This window comes from Fragaria vesca, linkage group LG5 (assembly GCF_000184155.1).
Source record: "Fragaria vesca subsp. vesca linkage group LG5, FraVesHawaii_1.0, whole genome shotgun sequence".
NCBI lineage: Eukaryota > Viridiplantae > Streptophyta > Magnoliopsida > Rosales > Rosaceae > Fragaria > Fragaria vesca.
Window position 1 is genome coordinate 4476717 of NC_020495.1, and position 22291 is coordinate 4499007.

The 22291-nt window shown below is 37.7% G+C and overlaps 2 protein-coding genes and 1 non-coding gene across 3 annotated transcripts; 1 reads left to right on the plus strand and 2 right to left on the minus strand.

Annotated features, from left to right (window-relative positions):
• Nucleotides 1-1200: 1200 nt before the first annotated feature.
• On the minus strand, nt 1201-6236 carry LOC101294848 (alpha-xylosidase 1-like). Its single transcript, XM_004299039.1, has 3 exons — nt 6007-6236; nt 5213-5892; nt 1201-3315 (listed from the first exon to the last, which is right to left on the minus strand). The coding sequence occupies exons 1-3, from the start codon at nt 6231-6233 to the stop codon at nt 1439-1441; spliced, it is 2784 nt and encodes a 927-aa protein (XP_004299087.1). The 5' UTR covers nt 6234-6236; the 3' UTR covers nt 1201-1438.
• Nucleotides 6237-7856: 1620 nt separating this feature from the next.
• LOC101295131 lies at nt 7857-13162 on the minus strand. The gene is made up of 2 exons (XR_184624.1): nt 12231-13162; nt 7857-7948 (listed from the first exon to the last, which is right to left on the minus strand). It is a non-coding gene; the product is annotated as an uncharacterized LOC101295131 (transcript).
• A 462-nt stretch (nt 13163-13624) lies between these two features.
• LOC101296010 (protein NIM1-INTERACTING 2-like) lies at nt 13625-13930 on the plus strand. Its single transcript, XM_004300933.1, has one exon. The coding sequence runs from the start codon at nt 13625-13627 to the stop codon at nt 13928-13930; it is 306 nt and encodes a 101-aa protein (XP_004300981.1).
• Nucleotides 13931-22291: the final 8361 nt, after the last annotated feature.

The following is a 22291-nucleotide window of genomic DNA, read 5'->3' on the forward strand; positions in this document are numbered from 1 at the left end:
CATAAAAGGGGAGAGCAATTAGCCACGTTGGTGTGCAAAGAGAGGGGTTAAGATCATGTGGCCATGGGTGCAGACATGGCTGAGTATGATAAATGATATGAGGAAGAAGAAGGGCTTTGATTGGTTCAGACGTGGTGTGGTTTTGATGTAGATGTGGTTGAAGTTTATTGATGAGAATTTGTTGGGTTTTGCGATCACCACCCAAACTGGAATTGAATGGGTTTTTGTTGAATGAGTTCGATCGAGGAAACGGTGATGTTGATTTTGCTGGGTTAAGAACATGAGTTCTTTAGATAGGAAGAAGTGAAGGGTAAGTAATCGGTTTTAACGTCAGTTAGAGAAAAAACATCTAATTCTGATAATAGTTGATGTGACAGCTTTCTGACCATAAGATTATCTAGAGGATTGTGATTTTATGAAATTCCCATGCAGTTACTGCAGACGAGCTGAATCCCTCTTGCTTAACTAGATTATTTCTGAGCATATATTATGTCATGATCTTAGGTTTATAATTTATTGCACCTTACCAGAAATGCAGTGTTCTTTAAAATTTTTTAGCTGATCAGAAATTGAAGACAAGGGGGAAGAGGTTAGAAAAGGGTTTGGAGTGGTTGAGGAATCAGACTAAAGGTTGAGAAATCAGACTAAATTGGTGAGCATTGAAAGACTTAGACCAATATTGCTACCTGTTACAGTAGTCCAAATTCACTCCGATTTTCATTTTGGGACTTCATTGATACCAACCTTGACTTATGAAACCTTGTGGGGTGAACTCTTCAGAATCACATGCTGCTTCCAGAAACAAAATTTATAGCCGATTGGACTTTAAGTTCCCAATGAAAATACCTACGCTTGTATATGTGTAAGGCTCTGAAGCACAAGATGATGATGTTCAGAATTTGGGGAGAGATTGCTGATCATGGAGTTGCATAAAATGGCAAGTAAGACAAATTTGCTGAGATTGGAAGGGTCAGATACTTCATATTTGCCAGAAACAAAGCTTATCCCAAGTAACTTGTGTAGCCGCAAGAGAATGGTCCAAACATTAAGGTAGCTGTGATGATTGCATCACTTTCTTTCTACATATCCGTTTGATGAAATTCCTCTCGCGGAATAATTTGGCAGTAACCTAGTAGATTACCAGGCAGAAAAAGTTTACAGAAGTTCTTCTTTTACTTTCCCTTAAACTTGACATGAAATCTGCCTTATTCCATAGATACTAGTAGCTACAACAACAATGGATGGACCTTCTAAACCTCTCTATGTTGGCTCTTTTTACATGGAAAAGGATGAGCGTTTCCTTGGCTCATCTCCTCGCCATAAAAAAAACCACAATAATAAACTCGAAATCAAACAATACCCTCGCTGCTAACAGCTTCAGAAAAGAAAACAACGTAATCAAGAGATCTAAACTAATGGAAGACGTGCATTCTAGCTCTCAACCTTGGACGCCCATTTTCCAGGACATGGCGAAGTTTTTACCCACAGGGAGTGACAAACCATTGACCTGAACCATTACACTCTTGGTCTTGCTCTCTCCATCTTCCACCTCCTCTTGGTACTCCTGCTCCAGTGTGCTCAGCTCTATCTTTGAAACACTTGTCACTGTAGTTCCATCAACCTCGAGAGCTGATGCTCCTCCGCTTCCATCCAGTCCCAGCACACTCACCTTCTCAATAATCAAACCTTGTTCTAGAGCAAATTTACCCTCCTGAACTTCTGACCACACCTTCACAGATCCTTGACTTAGGGTTGCATAGAGATCGACATATGTGGAGTAGCCATTTCCCAGTGTCATATCTGGAAGCTCATCGTCATCGATGAAAATGTTTCCCTTTGCTGTCGCATTGCTTGCCCCAGCTGGGAAGGTTACTACGAGGCTAAAAGGAGTCATTCTCGCATCTTTAGATACCATTCCACCCTGCTGCATTGGTAGAATGTTGTTCTGATACAAATGCACATTAACTACATGCAACGGCGCATCAAGTGTAACATACTGTCCCTTTGAATTAACAGCCTGTGTCATATCAAATAAACTGTACCAGCTTCCAGGGGGGAACAATGCTTTGACCTCGGTTTTTCCTTCCTCAAGAACTGGAGAGATCATAAGCCCGCTTCCTAGCAAGAATTGAGTACTCAACCCATAGCATTCAGTATATGTTGGGAATGAGAAAAACAGTGGCCTTGCAATTGGAGCTCCACTGATATGAGCTTCGTAGGTCAAAGTGTACAGATAAGGAAGGAGCTTATACCTCATACCTAGTGCATTTCGACCAGAGATAGCTACCGACTCCCACTGATAAAGCTCTTGCCTTGGGGAAGCGAAGTTTGCATGATCCCTTGAAAACGGGTAGAAAGCACCCACTTCAATCCAACGATTGCAAAGCTCTTCAGTAGGTGCTGGATAGAACCCACATATATCTGAGCCAACCATCGGCACCCCAAATATTCCAAAATTGAGGACAGTAGAGATTGAGATTTTCAAATCCTCCCAAGTTCCCTTATTATCACCTGTCCAATGTGCAGTATACTTGCCTGAACCAACATAAGTGGAGCGGGATAATATAAATGGCCGCTTGCCTGCAATTCCTTGAAGACCTTGATGAGTTGCAATGGATTGCGTAAAACCATAAAGACTGTGAGCATCGTACTCCAAAACGCCATTGTAATGATATGCACTAGTGGCAATGGTTTTGAAACCCAAGGGAACTTGCGTCCCTGAAGCATTTATCTTGTAAGGTGGATCATCCCATCTCGTATTTGTGATGTTCTTGCAATCCAAGCAACATATCCAGCCAGGTATACCCGGTTTAGGGCACTGTACCCCCTTTGGAATTGTGCATTTCCCAGAACAGAAATTTGAAGCCTCATTCATGTCAATCCATAACCCATCAACAGGGACAAGTTCATGAAAGCGCTTGACCTCATCAGCCCACCATGAAACAGTTTTTGGGTTGAGGAAGTCAGGGAAGTGTACAGCCCCTGGCCAAACCTGAGCCAAGTAAGGTTCATTATCATACTTGATGAAAACATCATTAGCAAGACCTCTTGTGTACACACCATACGAACTATTAATACCAATTCCAGGATCAACAATGACAACGTACTTCATGCCAATCTTATGAATTTTATCTAGGAATGCCAGAAGCTTTGGCCGGGGAAAGTTTGTGGGGCTGAGAGTGAAGTCTTTGCGCACGTCCATGTGATCATCATCAGTCCACATGACATCTAGAGGAATTTGAGCCTTTTTATAATTCTCAACAACATCTTCAACCACAGATAAGTTGTGATAACCCCATCTGCATTGGTGGAATCCTGTACAATTAAAATGACACAGATCAATGAAAATGGCTTGGAAAATAATAACCGTCAGGGGGCATACAATACAGTCAGGAAACACAGGACACTCTAAACTGATAGGAGAATAGCAGAATGAAAAGATTGTTGGAGACTTGGAGTAACAAGATAAGGAAATCCACCCCTGCACTGGTGGGATGGGTTGAAGACTAGAACAAAAAAGAAAAAGAAAAAAAAAGAGCATAACAGATGCAATTAGCAGAGTAAAAAACTAAAAACCAACGAGTAAAAAAAGATCTTAGTCTGATTAAGTGATAGAAGAAAAGTTGGAAAAGAGATTATAGAATACTCAAAAGAATCAGGTAAGAGAAAGAAAGAGAGATGAATATGTTTGATTTGATAAAACGCAAATGTTGTCCGATATCATGTAATTGTTGCAGGAATTGGGCATACTGCTTTTCTGAGATATCTCAGATATTTTCAAACCTTTCCGGTTACTACATATCTATCATTTGCCACAATAGTCAATATTTAACAATGCCTAGTGGATCAATCTAGCAAAATTTACATTTCCTTGAAATTGTCTCAATTATCTACTGTATTACTCAAAACAGAAGAGTATAGGAAAGCAAACAGTCCAAAAGATAAAAATGCCACTAGTCTCATATGAGGCAAAAAAAAAGGAGTATCAAAAGGACACCATGTATTAGCAAAAATTCCAAATTCTCACCAACTTGGAAAAAACTAATAATGCAAGGGAGACAAGAGAACCATGGAAGACAATTATTTTTTAGTATAGTGACTTGTGACACCAAATACTTTCTCACAGAGATGTAGTTCATTTGTAAGACGAAACTGTATTCACCAACTGCATCCGAAATCAAGAATCAAACAGATCAACTAGCCTCTAAAGCACCAGTTAGATATGAGGCTATGGACAGAGCACTATCATTAAATGCTCGAGCTAAAACAGGTAAATGGAACCACTTTCATAAACTCTGATTAAATAACTTTCTTCCCAGAACATGACCATAGTTATTGAGTATGAGGGGGAACAACACTAACATGCTGTAGAATGCCCAACAACCAAAGATGGTTGTCATTATCATAGGGCATGGCAATGATATATAGAGATCAGAGGGCATTAAGTTCTGACTGGAATGGCTTTCTGAGAATACCATCAACAAGACCCTACTAGCAAACACCACAGCTTTTGGATAGAGTCGGAGATAGAGAACTCAATAAGCACCTCATATAGAAAAGAGATGGTATCAAGTTACTCTGATGTGAAAAACATGCCAAGGATACAAAAATGGCTGAAACAAAAAAAATATTATCTGTGACGGTGAGGGAGATGATTAAAACTTCCAACTTTACGCAGGATTATATCACTAATGTGGGCCTAGAAAGTTACTTTTCATCGCTAAACAAGGAAAAGCAACAGAAAGTTGCTTCTGATGAGATAGGTATAAGAAATGCAGGAAAAGACTACAACAAAAAATCAAACAAACCAACCCACCAACCAAGATTAGAAAAGATAAAGCTAATCTTGTCTATACTCAATTACTCATTTCTAAATCTGATATTGTTTAGACCAGAGTATCATGGTCATGCACACACACAGAGCATATCATATTAGGGGATAAATTAAACATTAAACAAACACCCAATTCCTATTATATCATCAACTTGAATTAAAATTTATAAAAACACAGAACATGAGCCAAAAATTTGCAATTTGGGACCACTAAGATAGCATATGCTGCATATTATAAGCCAAAAAAAGAACCTTCATTCTCCAGAAAGAACAATAATCCCAAATTCTTAAACCAAATCCTTATCAAATCCAAGTCAGAACAAACAATAATGAAATAAACCAAGAACAAAATCAAGGGTAAGAATCAGAAAAACATACCTAGAGACCAGTAAGGCATTGGAGCCGGTCTTCCAATGAAAGAAGTGTACTGGTCAACCACAGCTAGTGGACTAGTCCCGGAAAAGAAGTAGAAATCAAACACACCCCCAATAACCTTATACGTCAAAGAATCACCTCTGTAAAACAAATCCATCCCATTACTGTTGAGCAACAGAACAGCATGAGCAAAAGCCTCACCACCCACATTCCTCAGATCCATGTAAACTGGGTGGGAGCCATACAAGTCAGTGTTGAGGTTGATAGCAGAGGTATCAGTGGTGTAGAGGGTATAAGGGTCATTTGGGTAGAGCTTGATCCCATGGGGCTGGGAGTTCTCTCCCAACCCATAAAGGGATGCATCTTTAGGAAGCTTTGTAGAGATCTCAAGGTACTGGTCTTTAAACACCATCTCTCCATAAGGGCCTGAAGCATCAGAGCTGGTGTCGAAAAGTACTTGCTTATCCATTTTTCGCTTCACCACAAACCCAAACGGGTCTGCGGTGTAGCTGAAGATGAGCTCCGAGCTTGAATACTCGGAAACTGTTATAGGGTCCTTGGCTTTCCCAATGCTCTGCTTCAGCGACGGAGGCTGCTCTCTGGGTAGGAGGTTGTAGGGTACCTCCCACCGCTGCTTCTGAGCATCGGTAATGTGGACTCTCAGCCGTTGATCTGTCTCGTGCCTGTAACAATCAAACAACATCAGACAGTGTTAGCTACTCGGAAATTAACATGGCATGATTCAATCCAATGTTTACTGTTAGTGACTTGGTGTTTATTGTGGGTTTGTTACTTACTTGACAAAGAGCTGTAAGAGAGGGATGTCGGGTCCGAAAGTTTTGGACTTGTATTTGAGCTGGAGGAGGCCGAGAATCCCGCCGTCGGGGGTTTCTTCAACGGAGATGAGACGGTAGCCTTTGCCGATGATCTTGGGGTTGGTGTAAGAGTATGCACCGGAGAAAGAGAGAGATAAGACTAGGATAAGGAGAGAGGAGAGGCATAGTGTGGTGGTGGAAGACCACATTGCTACTAGGGACTACTACTACTACCTCTGAGTGAGTTTCAGAGAGTAGTGTGTGAAATGAGAGAGGGGGAGTGACTGTTGGGACTGGTTTTGGGGTTTATATAAAATGGAAGAGAGTGATAGACAGTGAGAGTGAGTCATCGGATACATGTGAGTGATGATGGTACGTGGGCCACCGATTAGAGGGTAAAACGGCCGCGCTGGACCCAAGCTCACTGATCTTGCTTTTATCACGGCAGACTGGGCAAAACTATAGTGCTTCGGAATATTAAATTTTTTAGAAATTACAAATCATTATAGAAATATTTCAAGGTGTCGCAGTTGTGGGTACTAGTCGTACTACAACTAATCAACTATGCTAGAATCAATCGCAGTTACTTTAGTCATGATAGACTTGATTCGGAATGTTTTATTGCCTTACGAGAGTCGTTAGACTAGTTCATTGCTTAAGAGCTAATTACAACTCTAGACGATCATGGTTACCTTAACACTTACCATGGACACTTGATTTTCTTACAAAAAGGCTATGCTTTTTTCCCTAATTTTAGTGCTTGATGCTTTTGTTTTGCCGGTGGTTTGATTCACCACCTAAAATCTCATATGAAGTAAATATTTCAAAGTCGGGATATGGCATGTTAAACGGAATCTTTCAGGTACAAATAGGCTTAATTCTCAGATAAAGAAGTTGATATGAACTATGATGTTTATCTGATGGAAAAAGGTCAAAGGAGATGGAGTTACATACAGAACTTTTCAGAACTTGGGAAATGAAAACAGCGCGGCGTTTGCTATCTTCTGGTTCAGAAGTGCGAGAATGGCATGCAAGGTTTTAGTGTTATCTGAGCTTTCAGTTTCCTTGAAATCTAGGAAAGCAAAACCGAATGTGAAGAAAGAGCCTTAGAGGGTTGGACAGATGTAGTGAGCCTTGTAGGGTTGCTGTGAGCGACGAAGTGGAAGTTGAAGACTGCCAAAAGTGACGAAATTTCTACATTTCTTGTAAGAGTAGAAATGTAGAAGGTTCCAATGTAGAAATGCATATCCTCCTTTGCCGAAATTAAGTTTTGTCATACTTATTTTTCTAAACGTTAAATCATACACAAATATCAAACGCGTGACACGTGTAGGTAAATTAATATGCATATGAATATTTGTTTAATCTTTAAAAACTAATCACTCACTGTTGAAATCATTTGAAAATGAACGATGACATATTGTAAATAATCAGGCAGCACATACATGTGGCAAAAAGAGTACGATCATCTCGAAAATCTTATTTCGTCTACTTGATTCAACAATGGTGATTCTTTAGTCCCTTCTTTATAATCTTTTCCATTACATCATTACATGCACACCCCATTCCACCAAACAAGTGCTTCGTTTGGATGTCTCCCAGTACTTTCTCATTATTTGAAGGATCAAGAGGGTTCTCTTCCTCGTCTCACTCGAAACCGAAAATGCTTGTAAGAGATAGAAACATCAAATCCAGCTACTCTCATTGCTTTAGTTAAAACTGAAAATATCTATCTACCTAGCCATCTGTATGGCACAAGAAATGAGATTCAGAAAGTCATCACAAATCTATCTACAAATTAAGCATCAAAACGTGAAGGTGGTCCGACTGGTCCCTTACGCACTTGTGTATTTGTATATAAATTGATACTTGGATTTGGCAATGAATAAAGAAATGTACGTGCTGAGAATTCCAGATGCGAAACCTGCAAGATAAGAGGAAAATCCGAATGCTGATTGTGTCTCGTATCAAATCTTAACCTCCATCACTCCATGCATGACTCATGACTGTAAAGATTAGTATATTTCATTCTATAATTGCATTTGGCTTTATGCGTGATTGAAATAAGAAACAAAAAGAATCGTGAACAAATAAAACTGGGTAGCTCGAATTCCAAAAGGAAATCAAACGAAGCAGGTAATTTGGACTTCGGATGCTTTGGTTTTGGATCACTCGCTGAACTAGTACTTGGCATATGGCAAATTTGTTTCTACAATTCGATAAAGCCGTGAACTATTTTGTTTCTTTATCAAATGTAACAGCAGCAGCAGCAATTATTTTCTGCATAATCAAGACCATAATTCAAAGTTATGCATTATACATGGGACGAACGGCGAACGCATGCAGAGGGGGGCGAGTGGGGGCTGTTGTCCCCAATGAACTTCTTTTTTTTGGGCTTCATATATATGCCCAGTATTTAGTCGATTCTGCCTTTAATCATGAGTCATGACATTAACACATAAATATACATTTATTGTATTGTGTAAGAATCTGTTACTCCACATTAATCAAACAAAGTTTAGGTCTTAGAATTGTGTCCTGTTGTTATTGGAATAGTTCAAAATATATGACTTACCAAGATCTGTGATTAAAAATTGGAGATCTAAGAGGAAGAAGAAATGGACAATGAGTTGTCTCTAGAGGTTCCTTACTTCCTTAATTTTTGTACCCCCACTTACATATCTCTCTGCGTCTACCACTGCTTAAACGTAAGATTAGATACGATTGTTGTGATACAGATAGCCAGGTGTTGGTAATTGAAGATTAATAGTTTGATTGGTTTTTCTTTAATGTAATTTGGTTTATTACAAAACTTAAGCACTCAAATCAGCAGGAGAACAAAAGGTAGTTTGCTAGATAAGTAATTACGTGCTTGCATGTTTATTATTAATCGGGACACTACTCAGAACTCGATCACTTGCTATTGTTTGTTACTCGTTATCATTGGACGTTTAGCTTTACTGCTTACGAAGCTAGCAAATCTTCGGTCACTTGCAAAAGACGACGTACATAAGATCCTGCATATATATGGATCCCTATTTATTAGTACTCGCAGTAGAACAGTCATGGACACATGTCTTATTAGAAAACGTACTTATTACTGTATTTCCCTAACCTCGAGCTCGATAAAACCCTAGAATCTGATGTCTGTGTTATTTATAAATATGATAATAACACAATCCAGCTATAACGAACAAGCTTCTCCTTGGATTCTTCTAATAACCTAATAGTCGGTGTTAAATCTCGGAAAGAGATCCAGGAAAAAGAACATGGAGTAATATATCTAGGCTTAATTTGCAGGAATCAAGCTTCAAGATCAGGTAGACAGATACAGTTGTAGCGATAGCAATCGTGGTGGGTACGTGAAGACAATTAGACAAATATCAACTTTGGATTGTCCATGCATGGTTCCCCGCTTCCTCCATACACTCATATCTTGTACGTTTATGATGATTTGTTGAAGGAATTTGTTTAATAAGATGTAAGACCAAGACCACATAGACCGCCGCGCTCAATTACACAGTTAATTAAGATTTAAGAACACCAACCTACCTATTCCTTTCTTTAATCCTCAGGCGGGCCGGGGTTTAGTTTTCCGCATGCAGAATCCTGTTTGTAACAGAGACTGAACTGAACGAAGGTACCGTTTTCTGATCAGAAAAACGAAGAGATATATCGAACACCACCATGTGAAGACAACTGTTTGGAAAGGTTCGCCCTAAATTGTAATCAATCTTCTTCGGCCCAATATATCTCAGAAAATCCAGGTTGAAGAGGATGGAGTGGTCTCAGAATCCAAATGCATGCTAGCCAAGCGAACCGCGGCTATCAAAAATGGACAATAACGCCAACAAAACTTCTGTATAACAACCACAGTGTAAAACATTATGATATTGATCTTTCTTATCCACACCGAAAGATTTTCCAAGATGCTTGATGTGGATGCGAAAAGCACAGTAGCAGTCGTTCGGTTCTTCTCGAGCATGGATAAACTGGTCCTCCTTTGAAATGAACAAGATCGAGCTAGATCGATATATGCCTATATCTACTACTGACCACGATGGCTGAATGGCCGGTTCCAACCCTAGCCTAGCTAGTTATATGGTCCATCAAAATTGAAAGCATGCCAGTTTGATTAGTCCATGAAGATGACCTTAATGGATCTTCCTATCAAACTATACTCATCACCTGTCACTGTTCCAACATCCGCATGCACTATTTGGATCCAGAACCCTCTAAGTTTTTGAGAAAATTAGATAAAAATCTAAAATAATAGACCTTTTTTTAAGATAAACACAGACATATTTTTCTTTTATTTTACACCCACTCCACATAAGCAAACATATCATATAGAGCAAATGTCTATAATTAATAGTTTTCTTCATTTTTCGGTTTCTCTAATTTGCCCTTCAGACAGTAAAAAGCTAAATTTGGTATATTTCTCAATTTTAGCATCAATTTGAAACTCAAATACTAACTAAAATTTAGTTAGATTTAACTTTGTCATAATCAATTACATTCTTTAATTCCTCACCTTGTTATTACTAACTTGAGTGTATATATATGCTATATACAGAAGCATGTCATTTGTAATAGGATGATACTTTTCATTCTTAAGCTCACATTTGATGTCTCTCTACATAGTCGAAAAATATCTAATTGTAAGGTACACGTTCTTGTTCTTTGATTAATTTTCTTCTTTTTAGGTATATTATTATACCATTTCTCATCCTAATTGAGAGAACATTTTACTCTCTACTACTTACGTTTCTAATGTACCTTTTAAATAGGACATGATATGATAATATACCTATAAAGAAGAAACCTAAAATTGGGTTTAGGGTATAGGGTTAAGGTATAGGGTTTAGGGTATAGGGTTTAGGGTATAGAGTTAGGGTATAGGTTTAGGGTATAGGGTAGGGTATAGGGTTTAGGGTATAAGGTATAGGGTTTAGGGTATAGGGTTTAAGGTATAAGGTTTAGATCAGATATCTTATTCATATTATATTTTACCTTATGTATAAATTAGAGAATGAATTCCTTTAATCTAGATTTTTTCATAAAATTAAAAAAAACTACATGATTCTTGCAAATTGATTGAAAAATGTTAGTGTTAGAAGAAAAACTCATAATTAAGGTATTTAAGACAACATCAATTAAGCTTATTTATATTAATATGTTATAGTTGAATGGTGGCAATTGTGTAAAATTTAGAAAAAATAGGACATAATATTTATCATAATTGATACATTTTAAATGTCTATCAGATAGGAATATTATGTGGGTTTTATTTAAAACTACTCTTTAAAATTAGGTGTATATGAAAATTCCCCTAAGTTTTTTGTTTTGTTTTTTTTAATTGAAAATGTAGATTGAAAGAACAAGCATAACATTTTACTTTCAACATTTTGATACAATAAAGTTTTGGTAATCTGCATTGGTGAAATCCTGTAATTAATGTGCTTAGGTAAATAAAATGCAGATACAAAAACTAGCCATAACAGTATCTGACAAAGATGAATCAGATTCCTGTGAACTGAAATATGGAAAAGGAACCGGTGCACTTGCATAAGTTCCAAGTTTCAACCCACCAACCTAACACTGAAGTCCCTACCAGCAAAGACGGTCAATCTCACAAGGCATGGCCAGTGACGGTGAGACCATCATTTGAATCATCTCCTTTCACCCAACCCCAGCACCACCAGTCCACTATGTGCCAGTGCAAAAGAACTAACTAGATTTCCCACCAGTCCACCACTTACTTTCAAATGATAAGAGATCGATCTTAGAACTACTACATGCACCACCCACATCAAAAACAGAAAACTAAAATGTGTACTGACCACAGAAATGCTCAGATGAGCCGACACTTCCCGATACCCAAATCTAAGTATGAGGCAAGAGGGAAGCATTGTCATCAAATGACTTGTGAGCTAAAACAGGTATCAGGCAGTGCACTACTACTAATTAAGCATACCATCAAGATATATAGATTTTGGCAATGGCATTTTCAATTTCCCCACCTTACATAGAGAATCTGAATCTGATACTATTCCTACCCGTAGTTTAGTTCCTTAAATTTCAATAACTCCTTTGGAGACGTTAGATATAAAAGAAAGTATTGCTTAACCACAAGAGTCACATAAAAGCAATTCCTAGACACAAGGAAGGGAAACATGGGTAATATACTAGATCACATTGCTTACCTCGTTTTCTAGAGGTAGGGAGGCTCTGCTGCTGGACTTTTTGGGCCTAAAAACTCTCAAGCAGGCCCATTGGTCATGCTTAAGGTCTCAAAGAGCCCATTATTATATTTGCACCGACGTCACAGGAACGCAATCACCGAAGAAAAAGTCTCCGCGAAACAAGTGATCAGAGTTGCTCCACGCCTCGCGATGCTATTGGACCGCTTGCGGGTCACTATCTTCACGGCGCTATCAGAGGTGGAACGTCCCCTCCAATCTTTACGATACGTCGAACGTCGCTCATTGTAAAACAGGCAACTGAAAACAATGGAGGCAGAAAAGAGAGAGCAGGCCGGCAATGACGTCGTTTCCGGGAGGAAAAAGCATAAGAAGGCGCCGGCAGCGAACGACGACGAGGTTGAGGAGTTCTTCGCTATTATCAGGAACATACAAGTGGCAGTCAGCTACTTCAAGAGCGCTGACGTCGGCGGTGGAAGTAAATTTGTGGACGGAGGTTTGAGGGCAATGCTTGAGAGAAACGAGGAGGCAGACGGCGTCAAAGGGAAGGCCAAGACTAAGAAGAAGGAGAATGTGGACTTTGATTTGAATGCGGAACCGGAACCGGAGCCGGAATTTGATCTGTGCTAATTGGGTTTCATGGATACTGTTGAGTGTTGACCTTCATTGATCTCTTGTGATCGTTAGTGAAGATTGTGTTGCAAGAATAAAAATGTGAAAGCTGGAAGAAGAAGATTGCTTGAAGAAGAAGCGTGTTCGAATGTATCAACTATTTACACCTTTGAATTTGTCATCAACCATTGTTGGGACTTTCAGTTTAAGATAGTTTGAAACTCTACATTGTTCGGTTAGACGTTAGACCATACATTACATTTGGCAGTCATTCATTTGTAGTCTGTATCTGTTAGATCAATGTGACAATGCGTTTGTTCAACAAATCTTCTACTGATTATAATTTTTCAGAAATGATAATATTGGTTTTATAAACAACTAAACACACCCTTAAAAAAACAACATATAGTAAATTCTTTATACTCCAGAAAAAGACTCATGGTAAAACATAAGTAGTCGGTCTTCTTCATTTCCAAAAAAAAAAAAGAAGAAGAAGTCGGTCTTCTGTAATTTATTCTTGTTTTTGGAGCAAACCGAGCAAAGCAAAGTGGACTTGAAAGGAGGACCAAAACCAAAAGCAGTGGAATTCCAAATTGCAGATGCAAAGTCGCAAACGTCACTTGCATGACGCAGGGCATCTCAATCATAATGGGCATCACTAACCCGGCAGCCAGCCAGGAATATAAGAGAAAACAAAGACGGGATCAAAAGTCACAGGGCAAAAGCTCTCTATATATAATACAGACCAGAGTTGAAAATTGAGATACAAACTTTGTTTAAAAACAATGGATGCAGAAAAGCGAAAGCGCGACGATGAGGGCAGAATTGACGGGAAGAGAGCGAAACCGGAGGAAGATAACGGCACGGTGGTGACGGAGGAGGAGGTGGAGGAGTTCTTTACCATACTCAGGAGGATACAAGTGGCAGCCAGGCAGTTTGGGAAACCTGACGGAGATGCTGGCCGTAAGTTGACTACGTCCAAGAAATTGAGGCTCTCTTTCGAAGCAAGAGACTTTGAGGAAGAGAAAAGGCCGGATGCGGATTCGGGTTTCGATCTCAATTTGGATCCTGCTGCTTCGGAAGAAAGCTAATCCCACTGCTTAGGTTCTTTGGTTTTTTTGTTTGAGTTGATTTGAATTTGGTTATAATGATGTAATGTTTCAATCTGTGATGATTGATTCAACCCCAAGTCTTTTCATAAACCAATCGGCCGGAGTTTGTTCATCAATGGCTTACCTGCATTCAAATTTCAACCCAGCTATCTTATTGATTGAAGGTTAAATTCAGCCATGTAAAGGAACTAGCCCAGAACTCTGAAATGAAATAGAACTTTGCAGTAGTATAAAATGTCTAGCTCTGAAGGATCATTTTACTGCTGAGAGTTGTTTTCATTTTTTTGCAACGAATGACGAGAACAGTGAAATTTGTTAATTTTTAATACTGAACGATAACTGATTTAACGATTTCTAATACTACGAATCTACAAAGTAGTATAATTCAATCTCCCAAGTATTGAATTATTTATCAGCTAGGCAGCTAGCAATATTTGTGCGATTTTTTTGGTGAATAAAAAAAAAATTCGCACATCTCCGCATGAGTCAATATGAGAAGAGGATCCGGATCCAATGTGAAATTCCGTGGCTACAGAACATTAAGCCTGGGACTTGTGTCATAGAATGGCCCTCAAAATAATGGAGTACGATTAATAAGTCAGAAATAATACATGAATTGTCACTCACATTGTGTTTCCGATTTGAACACATAAGTTATCTCCAAGAACGAGTCCAATAGTGACCAGTTGTAAGACATAATTGTCAAAATTATGGAAGGAAGCTCGGGAAGGCTGGAGCAGTGGGAAATGAGGTCAGAAAATTAATGCAAATCCCCTAGAATTGGCAACTTTCCTTTCTTTTGGGTTCTGCTGTGTTTGGCCCGACGTCCTTACTTATATTAACATTATAGCCCAGACTTGAGGGGAGGCCAGAGGATGACCCAACCCAGACCATATGATGAGCGGGTTTGGCCCTACCCGTTTATAGCGTACAAGCTTGAAGAATAAAGCCATGAGTTTTGAGTACAAATACATGTTTTCAATCGATCACTCGTAAGCGGTTTGCTCACCTAAAATACAATTTTTGAGAATTGAGAGGTACAAGCAAATTTCATGTTTGAAAATAAATGCATAGTATAAGTTATAATTTTAACTTTGAAGATTATTGCATATGGCTAAGATACATTTGTCTCTCATTGTCTCTTTAAATTAGCTTTTACATGAGCAAGTGTAATCATTTTCTTATATGGTAAGCACATATTAGGAACCATACAACGTCACACTCACATCGTTTTCTCGTCTACTTTAATTTTACTTTAGTTGAGATTCTCATTCATATTTCAAACAGGGTTAAAGTCATACTTAGAATTATCTTTTCAAACCAGAAATTTCACAGTGCTCAGTGTTTGGATATTGTTGGAGCCATGTTTCCACTATGTTTTCATTACGAATGTGAATCATGTAGGAGTACATTATCAGCTAACGACTACACAAAGAATAAGAAGAAAAAGAAAAAGAAGAAAAGATCTAAAGTCTTACTCCTTCAACCAACCTTCTTTCGAACTTGTTTTTAAATTTAAACATAATCATTTACGTGAAAATTTCACTCACCAATAATTTTCTTAACTAATTTTTCAACTGTACCAAGGACGAAGATAAGACTTTAATTTCCTTTTACCAATTGAAAAACTTGATTTTCTTTATGCGTAGCTAACACAGAAGAACATGTCACTTGCAAATTACAATACACGGCCACCAACCCATTAATTTACTAAACCTTCTGAGGCTCCAATCTACTCACATTGCCTCCATCATCCATAGTTCCAAACAAATACAAAGAACCACGAAGCAGAACACGTTACACGGACAAGACACGCTCGCCGAATAGCCGCTCCACCAATTCATACGAGTCTTCTTTTTGTTTCTTCACCTTTTGGATTGTTTAACCAATAATTCCTCGAATATGAACCAAAACCCATAACTTAGGTTAACCTATGATTCATCATCTCCCATCAATCTTTACCCAAAAGACAAACTTAAGATGGGATGTGCTTGTCATTCTTGGATCTCCTCCTCTCGTCAAATAGTGCCCTCTTACCTAAGAACCAAAATATTCCAACCCACACCGTCCTGCTAATTGGAATTCCCCACTAAACTCCAGAATTAGTAGTCTAATTCTAAGGTAGTGTATTTCTAGGCATAACATTCAAAAGCTTCTTTTGATTCTTCTACGAATACAAAACCAACTATGCTACTTTAGATCCATACAAATCCACATCTACCGTAAAAGTCAGATTTATGAACATCCACCAGTGTTATCTCCCCCATAGTTTGTGCTTTATGCACTTTATTGTCTTCATAAAATTATCATATGGGATTAAGAAATTTGTAACTACTACTTTACGTGCAGTTAAGATTGAATAATACTACTTTTATGTATTATATAGAGTTCATGTTCTGTACGTGACATCTGATACAGTATTCACGACAATAAATTATGTATAGCCTTAATTATTGTGAATACGGTTGGTTTTGAATAAAAAATGATGTGATTTGACAGTATTGAGTCTACATTAATCAGAAAATGAAACCCTTTATTCAACAAATCTTTGTGTTTCGATACGAATTAGGGGAAACAATTATATTAAGGAGATTAGATTATAACATACACCTACATGGGATACATTATTGAAGCTAGTACAACTAATTTCTTCTTTTGTTATATTAGCCAGGTACCTAATTAACAAAGACAATGCTTTAAGCACTAGTACTAGTCTCGTAACATTATTTGTTTCCACATGTGATAGATGCTCCATGTTGTGGGGACTTTATGCTCAAGGCAATGTTTAACTTGCATTGGATGTGTATATAGGTTAAGTTCGATCCTTTCTTTCTAGCTTAGCGGTTCATGTCTAGCTTGTTTTGTATCATACGTGATTGAGTTGGGCAATCTCTACTTTTTTAGGTTTCCCATTTATTTTCCTAGTCCTTTTGATGCAGACCTCAACCATTTTCTACACGTTTCCACGAATGAAGGGTGGGTGGGTTTGCTTTACTGTTTTCAACAAATATACCTTTTTCCATTATACATTACTCGTGAAACATAACATAGACATAGTGATAAGTAAACATTCATCGTAAATATAAAGTGATGAGTTCGATTCTTATAACTGGAGAATATAAGACTCTATACTTACAAGAATATCGTATTTTATGATGAAGTACAATGAAATGCAAACATTTGTATCCATTGTAAGTGGAAATTTACGAGTTTGATTTTGTACTTACATGATGAAGAGAATATGATACTATTTGTAAGTATGAGGTCCGAGGGCTTATCGCAAGAGTTAAAATCAAGACCTCAAACTTACGAAATCTAAATATTGATCTCAATAGACCAAATGATCTATTATTCATAGCAATTACTACATTTTGATCTCGACTCTTATATTTCTCTTCTTGTTTTTTCTTTTTTTTAGTAAAAGGCTGGTGCGGCTGCTCTCAAGTCTTGATTAATGAAACTGTCGAATACAAAAGGGGAACATTGAGCCTAAACCCCTGATTATAAAGACATGAACTAATATCAGCAGTCTCTACAAACATGTACTCAATTAAGCACCGACCAACAAAGAGTGCTCTATTGAAAGTGAGAGGTTTTGAAATGCTAATTGCAAGATTCAAATTCAAGATCTAAGGTCAATGGACCAAATAGTCGTAAAGAGAAATTAATTACAATTGGTGTCAACGAGCAAGGTAGCTAGAATACTATAGACATAAATTTGATCGTTGAGAATATAGTTGTGATTTTACATGAATAATTAGCTCTCGTCCCAACTAACGCTAGTTTCTTTCTCTTTAAATTTAAGAAAGGATGTAGTTGTAACAAAATTTAGGTTATCTCACTTGTTAGGTGCCCATCTTGTAAGGCAATTGATTCGCAAGAAAAAGGAAGAAGATTAGAGTCAAGTCATCAAAGATATTAATAAGTATGGAAAATAAAGTAGGAAGATAAGTAGGAATTTGTACCTTTCCCACTCACCAAAAAAAGAGCGGGGAGCACATAATATTAGCTACCAATTATTTTCACGGCATTTTCGTGATCAATAAAATTCGGGTCATATGGGCCACCGTGTCTACAGATTTATATTTCCCGCTTGGGATGTGATTCGTCTATCTTTCTTGAAAGCCAAGCAAATCATGCAGAAAATGTGATGATGGTCAAGTCTCTTTTGGGATATTTTCAATTTCGCAAACCTAAAGCCATCACATGGAAATTGAACAAGGGCGCACCCATAAAGATTGTCTTCCCCCAGCTAGTTTAATAAAACAACGCATGTCTAACGTGCTACTTTATTCTTTAAGGACAATTATTTGTTTAACTTGAAGGATTGGAAAACAAATAATAGAATGATGTGACAGAGCTCTAACAGTTATGTTAATGTTTATGAAATAATTAAATCATAATATAACGAAGATAATATAGTCGTTTGTGTTACGTCTCATTGTAATATGTTATACGGTGTCTCGATCTTTATATTTTTCTTCATGGTTGATTGGTTGCAATTTAGAACTGTTGTAGTTTGTGTAATCTGATATTACCTTATGTTATACGGTGTCTCGATCTTTATATTTTTCTTCATGGTTGATTGGTTGCAATTTAGAACTGTTGTAGTTTGTGTAATCTGATATTACCTAGCTAGAACCACTTATCATATAGCTAGATCAAACGATGAAGTAATATGATATGTAAAATTTTGATACCAATTCTTTTTTTGTTTTTGAGTAAGTTTTTTTTTTTTTTTTGGGGTTAAACGAAGAAGAAGAGAATTTTGATACCAATTCAATCCTCACATGCAATGTTGGGTGATACACAATGTTTTAAAAATCCCCGTCTAGAACCTCGTCTTCACCGTTTCTATCTAGAGAGCTAGAAAATCGATTACTCTTTATCCCCCGATTAACCCGCCTAAGCGTTAATCACTGGTTGTCCGCCGACTAGCGCCTATCATTTTTTAAAAATTGGTGATACGTACCGAAAATGTTAGTAAGTACAACCTTGTTCTAGCGGAAATACAAATTTTTCTACCCCTGTCATCTCTCGGGTAGCAGAGAATACTCTAGTTTCATCATCCAAAAGCCGAATCTGCTCATAAACGTTTTAGAGAGAATGAGAAACCTTATGCTCCGGCCATTGGCTGACACAGCCGGCCCTTGACTTATCTCTGAGTTTTGTTTTCCGTTGTTTTTAACACGACATGATCAAAACAGCATTGGCATGGCCTTCTCTCAACAAAACCAAAGGTCTCTCGCAGGCCTTCTTTATTTTTTGGGTGATATATTAGTGTCTTTGTCTGACTTCGATTACAATATAATGGAAGCGCACAACGTTTGAATTGTTGCTCAAATCCAGCAAAAACTAATGGCTTTGTTGTTTAACGTTAAATACGGAAAATAATGTTGATTATTTGTGATGGATTTTGACTTGTACATGTTGAATTTTATCAAAAACGTCAAAACAAGATGCTGGAAACCTGAAATTAAGCCAGCTCTGTTTTATTTTATTGGTCAAATAAATTAAACGTGAGATTCTGGAAAACATGAATGAGACAGAGATTACAAGAATAGAGAAATATTTCCATCTGTGAAATAAAAAACTTGGTCAATTTTATGATGAACTTATTCCATGATTTCCATTGCTGGTACCGGGCGAGGTGGATGACAGATTAGTCCAAAAAGAAAAGTATGTAGAAGATGAGATTTGCCACAAATTAGTACTGTGATCGAGGGCGTGCCGCTTGTCCTTGACGACAGGATAATGTGGCATCGATTTTCAAAAGCTGGGTGGTCTGAGACTGCAATGCACGCTTCTGCCTCTGCTTTTCTATTCATTTCTTTTCACCAGATAAAGAACCCGATGCTTAATTTCACTGTCTTTCTTGAATCAAATTCACAGCCTGCTACAGTCTTACTCATATAAAGGAGACCAAATGGTGATGGTATTTCATGATAATTTTGATGAAATATTTATCAAATTAAATAAATAAATAAAAAAACATGATTCTCACCGGTTATTAGATTAAAAAGAATTTCACCTATGGAAAATATTTGTGTATCGAAATACCATATCGATTATGTACAATAAAAAATAAACACATGCATGATCGAAAGACATGAACGACACGAATCAAAATGATTATATAAGTAAAAAAACCTCAAAATATCTGTTTTTTTGTCATGCATAGTAATGGTGCCAGACACCAGTGATAAATTGTCGCAAAGTAGCGAGAATTAGAGACTAACGATCTGCTTTGTGAGGGTTTCTTGCACCATTGATAAATGCCCAAGCCATAACGGCTAGTGTTTAGTGAATGATAAGAGAGACGAAGAGTCATCATTATATTTTTTAGAAATAGTATTGTTCAATAAAACAACCTTGTCGCACTCTATAAATACACAAGAAAATAACATTTTTATTTCTTAACTACGCTTCTAAAAGATCAAACTTGAAGATGATCTAATTCACAACTCAATTATTTGACTAAACATTGAAAATGATATTCACAACTCATTTCCTTTTTTATTTTTATTTTTAAAATCACAACTAGCATATTGGGTTAAGGAAACCCTTGGTTTAAACAGGATTATAATGTAGAAAAAAATTTATGTAAGGTTTTTCCTACCACGTGACAGTGGGGCAACCTTTTACGTAGCGTGCCTGTATTGAGACATTATCTTCAAAATTTGGCCGTATGGTACAGCAGTGCAGCCGTATAGTAGTGTTCTGTAGTCCTGTACCATGACACCAAACACCTCGTGAAAAGTGAATACCACGACATAAATGAATAAACGTACACACACCCACTACCCTTGCATCATCATGTGAATGCTTTCAAATACCACCCCACCATAATTTCCATTATTTCTTTCTAGATCTCTCTCATTTCCATTATTGAAAAAACAGATCCGAAATCTGGCGCCAAAAGGCGGGTAGATATTAAATGAAAGAAAGGGTACGGCCACGTGGAAACGTGGAAGCCAAGGCCCAAACGGGGCAACCCAACTTGACAGACCTAAATCAAATCTAATCCAACGACCCGTCGGCTTTTTATCAAAACAGCGGCTGCCCTACGCACTCGACGTGTCGGCAGCACCGCTTTGCCACGTGTCCGTCTTTCTTCTAGATTCTGCGGTCGGCGCGCATGGATTTTGGCGCGCCGAATCGAAGGATTGGAGGGAAATGTGGATCGGGCTGTCGCCCACCCAAATTTTTGGTGGTTTGCTTAATCGCTGTTGACATGTCGTTTGATTCGAGAATTCGAGAAAGGCGTCGGCTTTTGGACTTTTGTGTTACACACTCTAATTGAAGATTTTAGAGAGACGACTTAGAAATTCTCTATAGTCAAACGTGTATATGTTCACTAATGACATCCTACATGATTGTGATTCTTGAGAAACAAAAACAAGATAAAAGATAGCCAATTGAGATCATGAGTTTGTTTACGGTTGATAAAATAAAAAATGATATGGAATATGCAAATCTGATCCTATGCTATATTGTTGTTGTTTATGATCTTATCATGATGTCATCCAATATTTACCATTTCAAACATGAATAATTTTTTAGTACTAATATTTTCGTCCTTGAAAACAGTAGATTAGTTGCCTAAAACATCACCTGATAGTGAACTATAAACCAAATAATTAAATTCAATAAATTGCTTAGGCTAAAGAGCCTGATATCCATGTGTTACAACAACCCTTGACATTAGAGCAAACCACTACCTTAACGGGGGAAGTCACACTCCATAACCTAGATATCATATCACCACTAGGCCAAACAAACATCCCAAAGCGCGACTTAAAATATTTTCCTTCTAGTTCATAAACCGGTGTATCAAAAGCATCATCATACCCAACTAAAATGCACGACCTATCTCTACACGACTACGCCCGGACCCAACTCCTCCTAGCACATAACCATTCCCATACCGCCACACGTAGCCCTTGCTAAAGATCTTATCCCGATCGCCGGTGCAATCATGCTCGAGACCGACACTATCAGCCCCACATCACAAACCAATATGGTCCGAGCCTAATCTTAATATCTTCCAACCATTACCGTAGTCGTCACTCAAACCGAGACAACGTATATCGACATTTTATCTGAGTATGAGCACTACGGTCATTGTGAAAACTAAGTTTAAGAACATGGTATCTTGCTGTAATAAACTGAACCCTATTAGTTGTTCAATCTGATGATACTAATAATCTAGTATTTATCTATCTAAAGTTTAAAAGATATTTGTCTAACGGGATCCTAATATCCCTAATGCTTGATTAATAAAAGAAACTTCATATTTTACCGGCAATCAGTTTATTTTAAGAAACAACAGCAGTCATT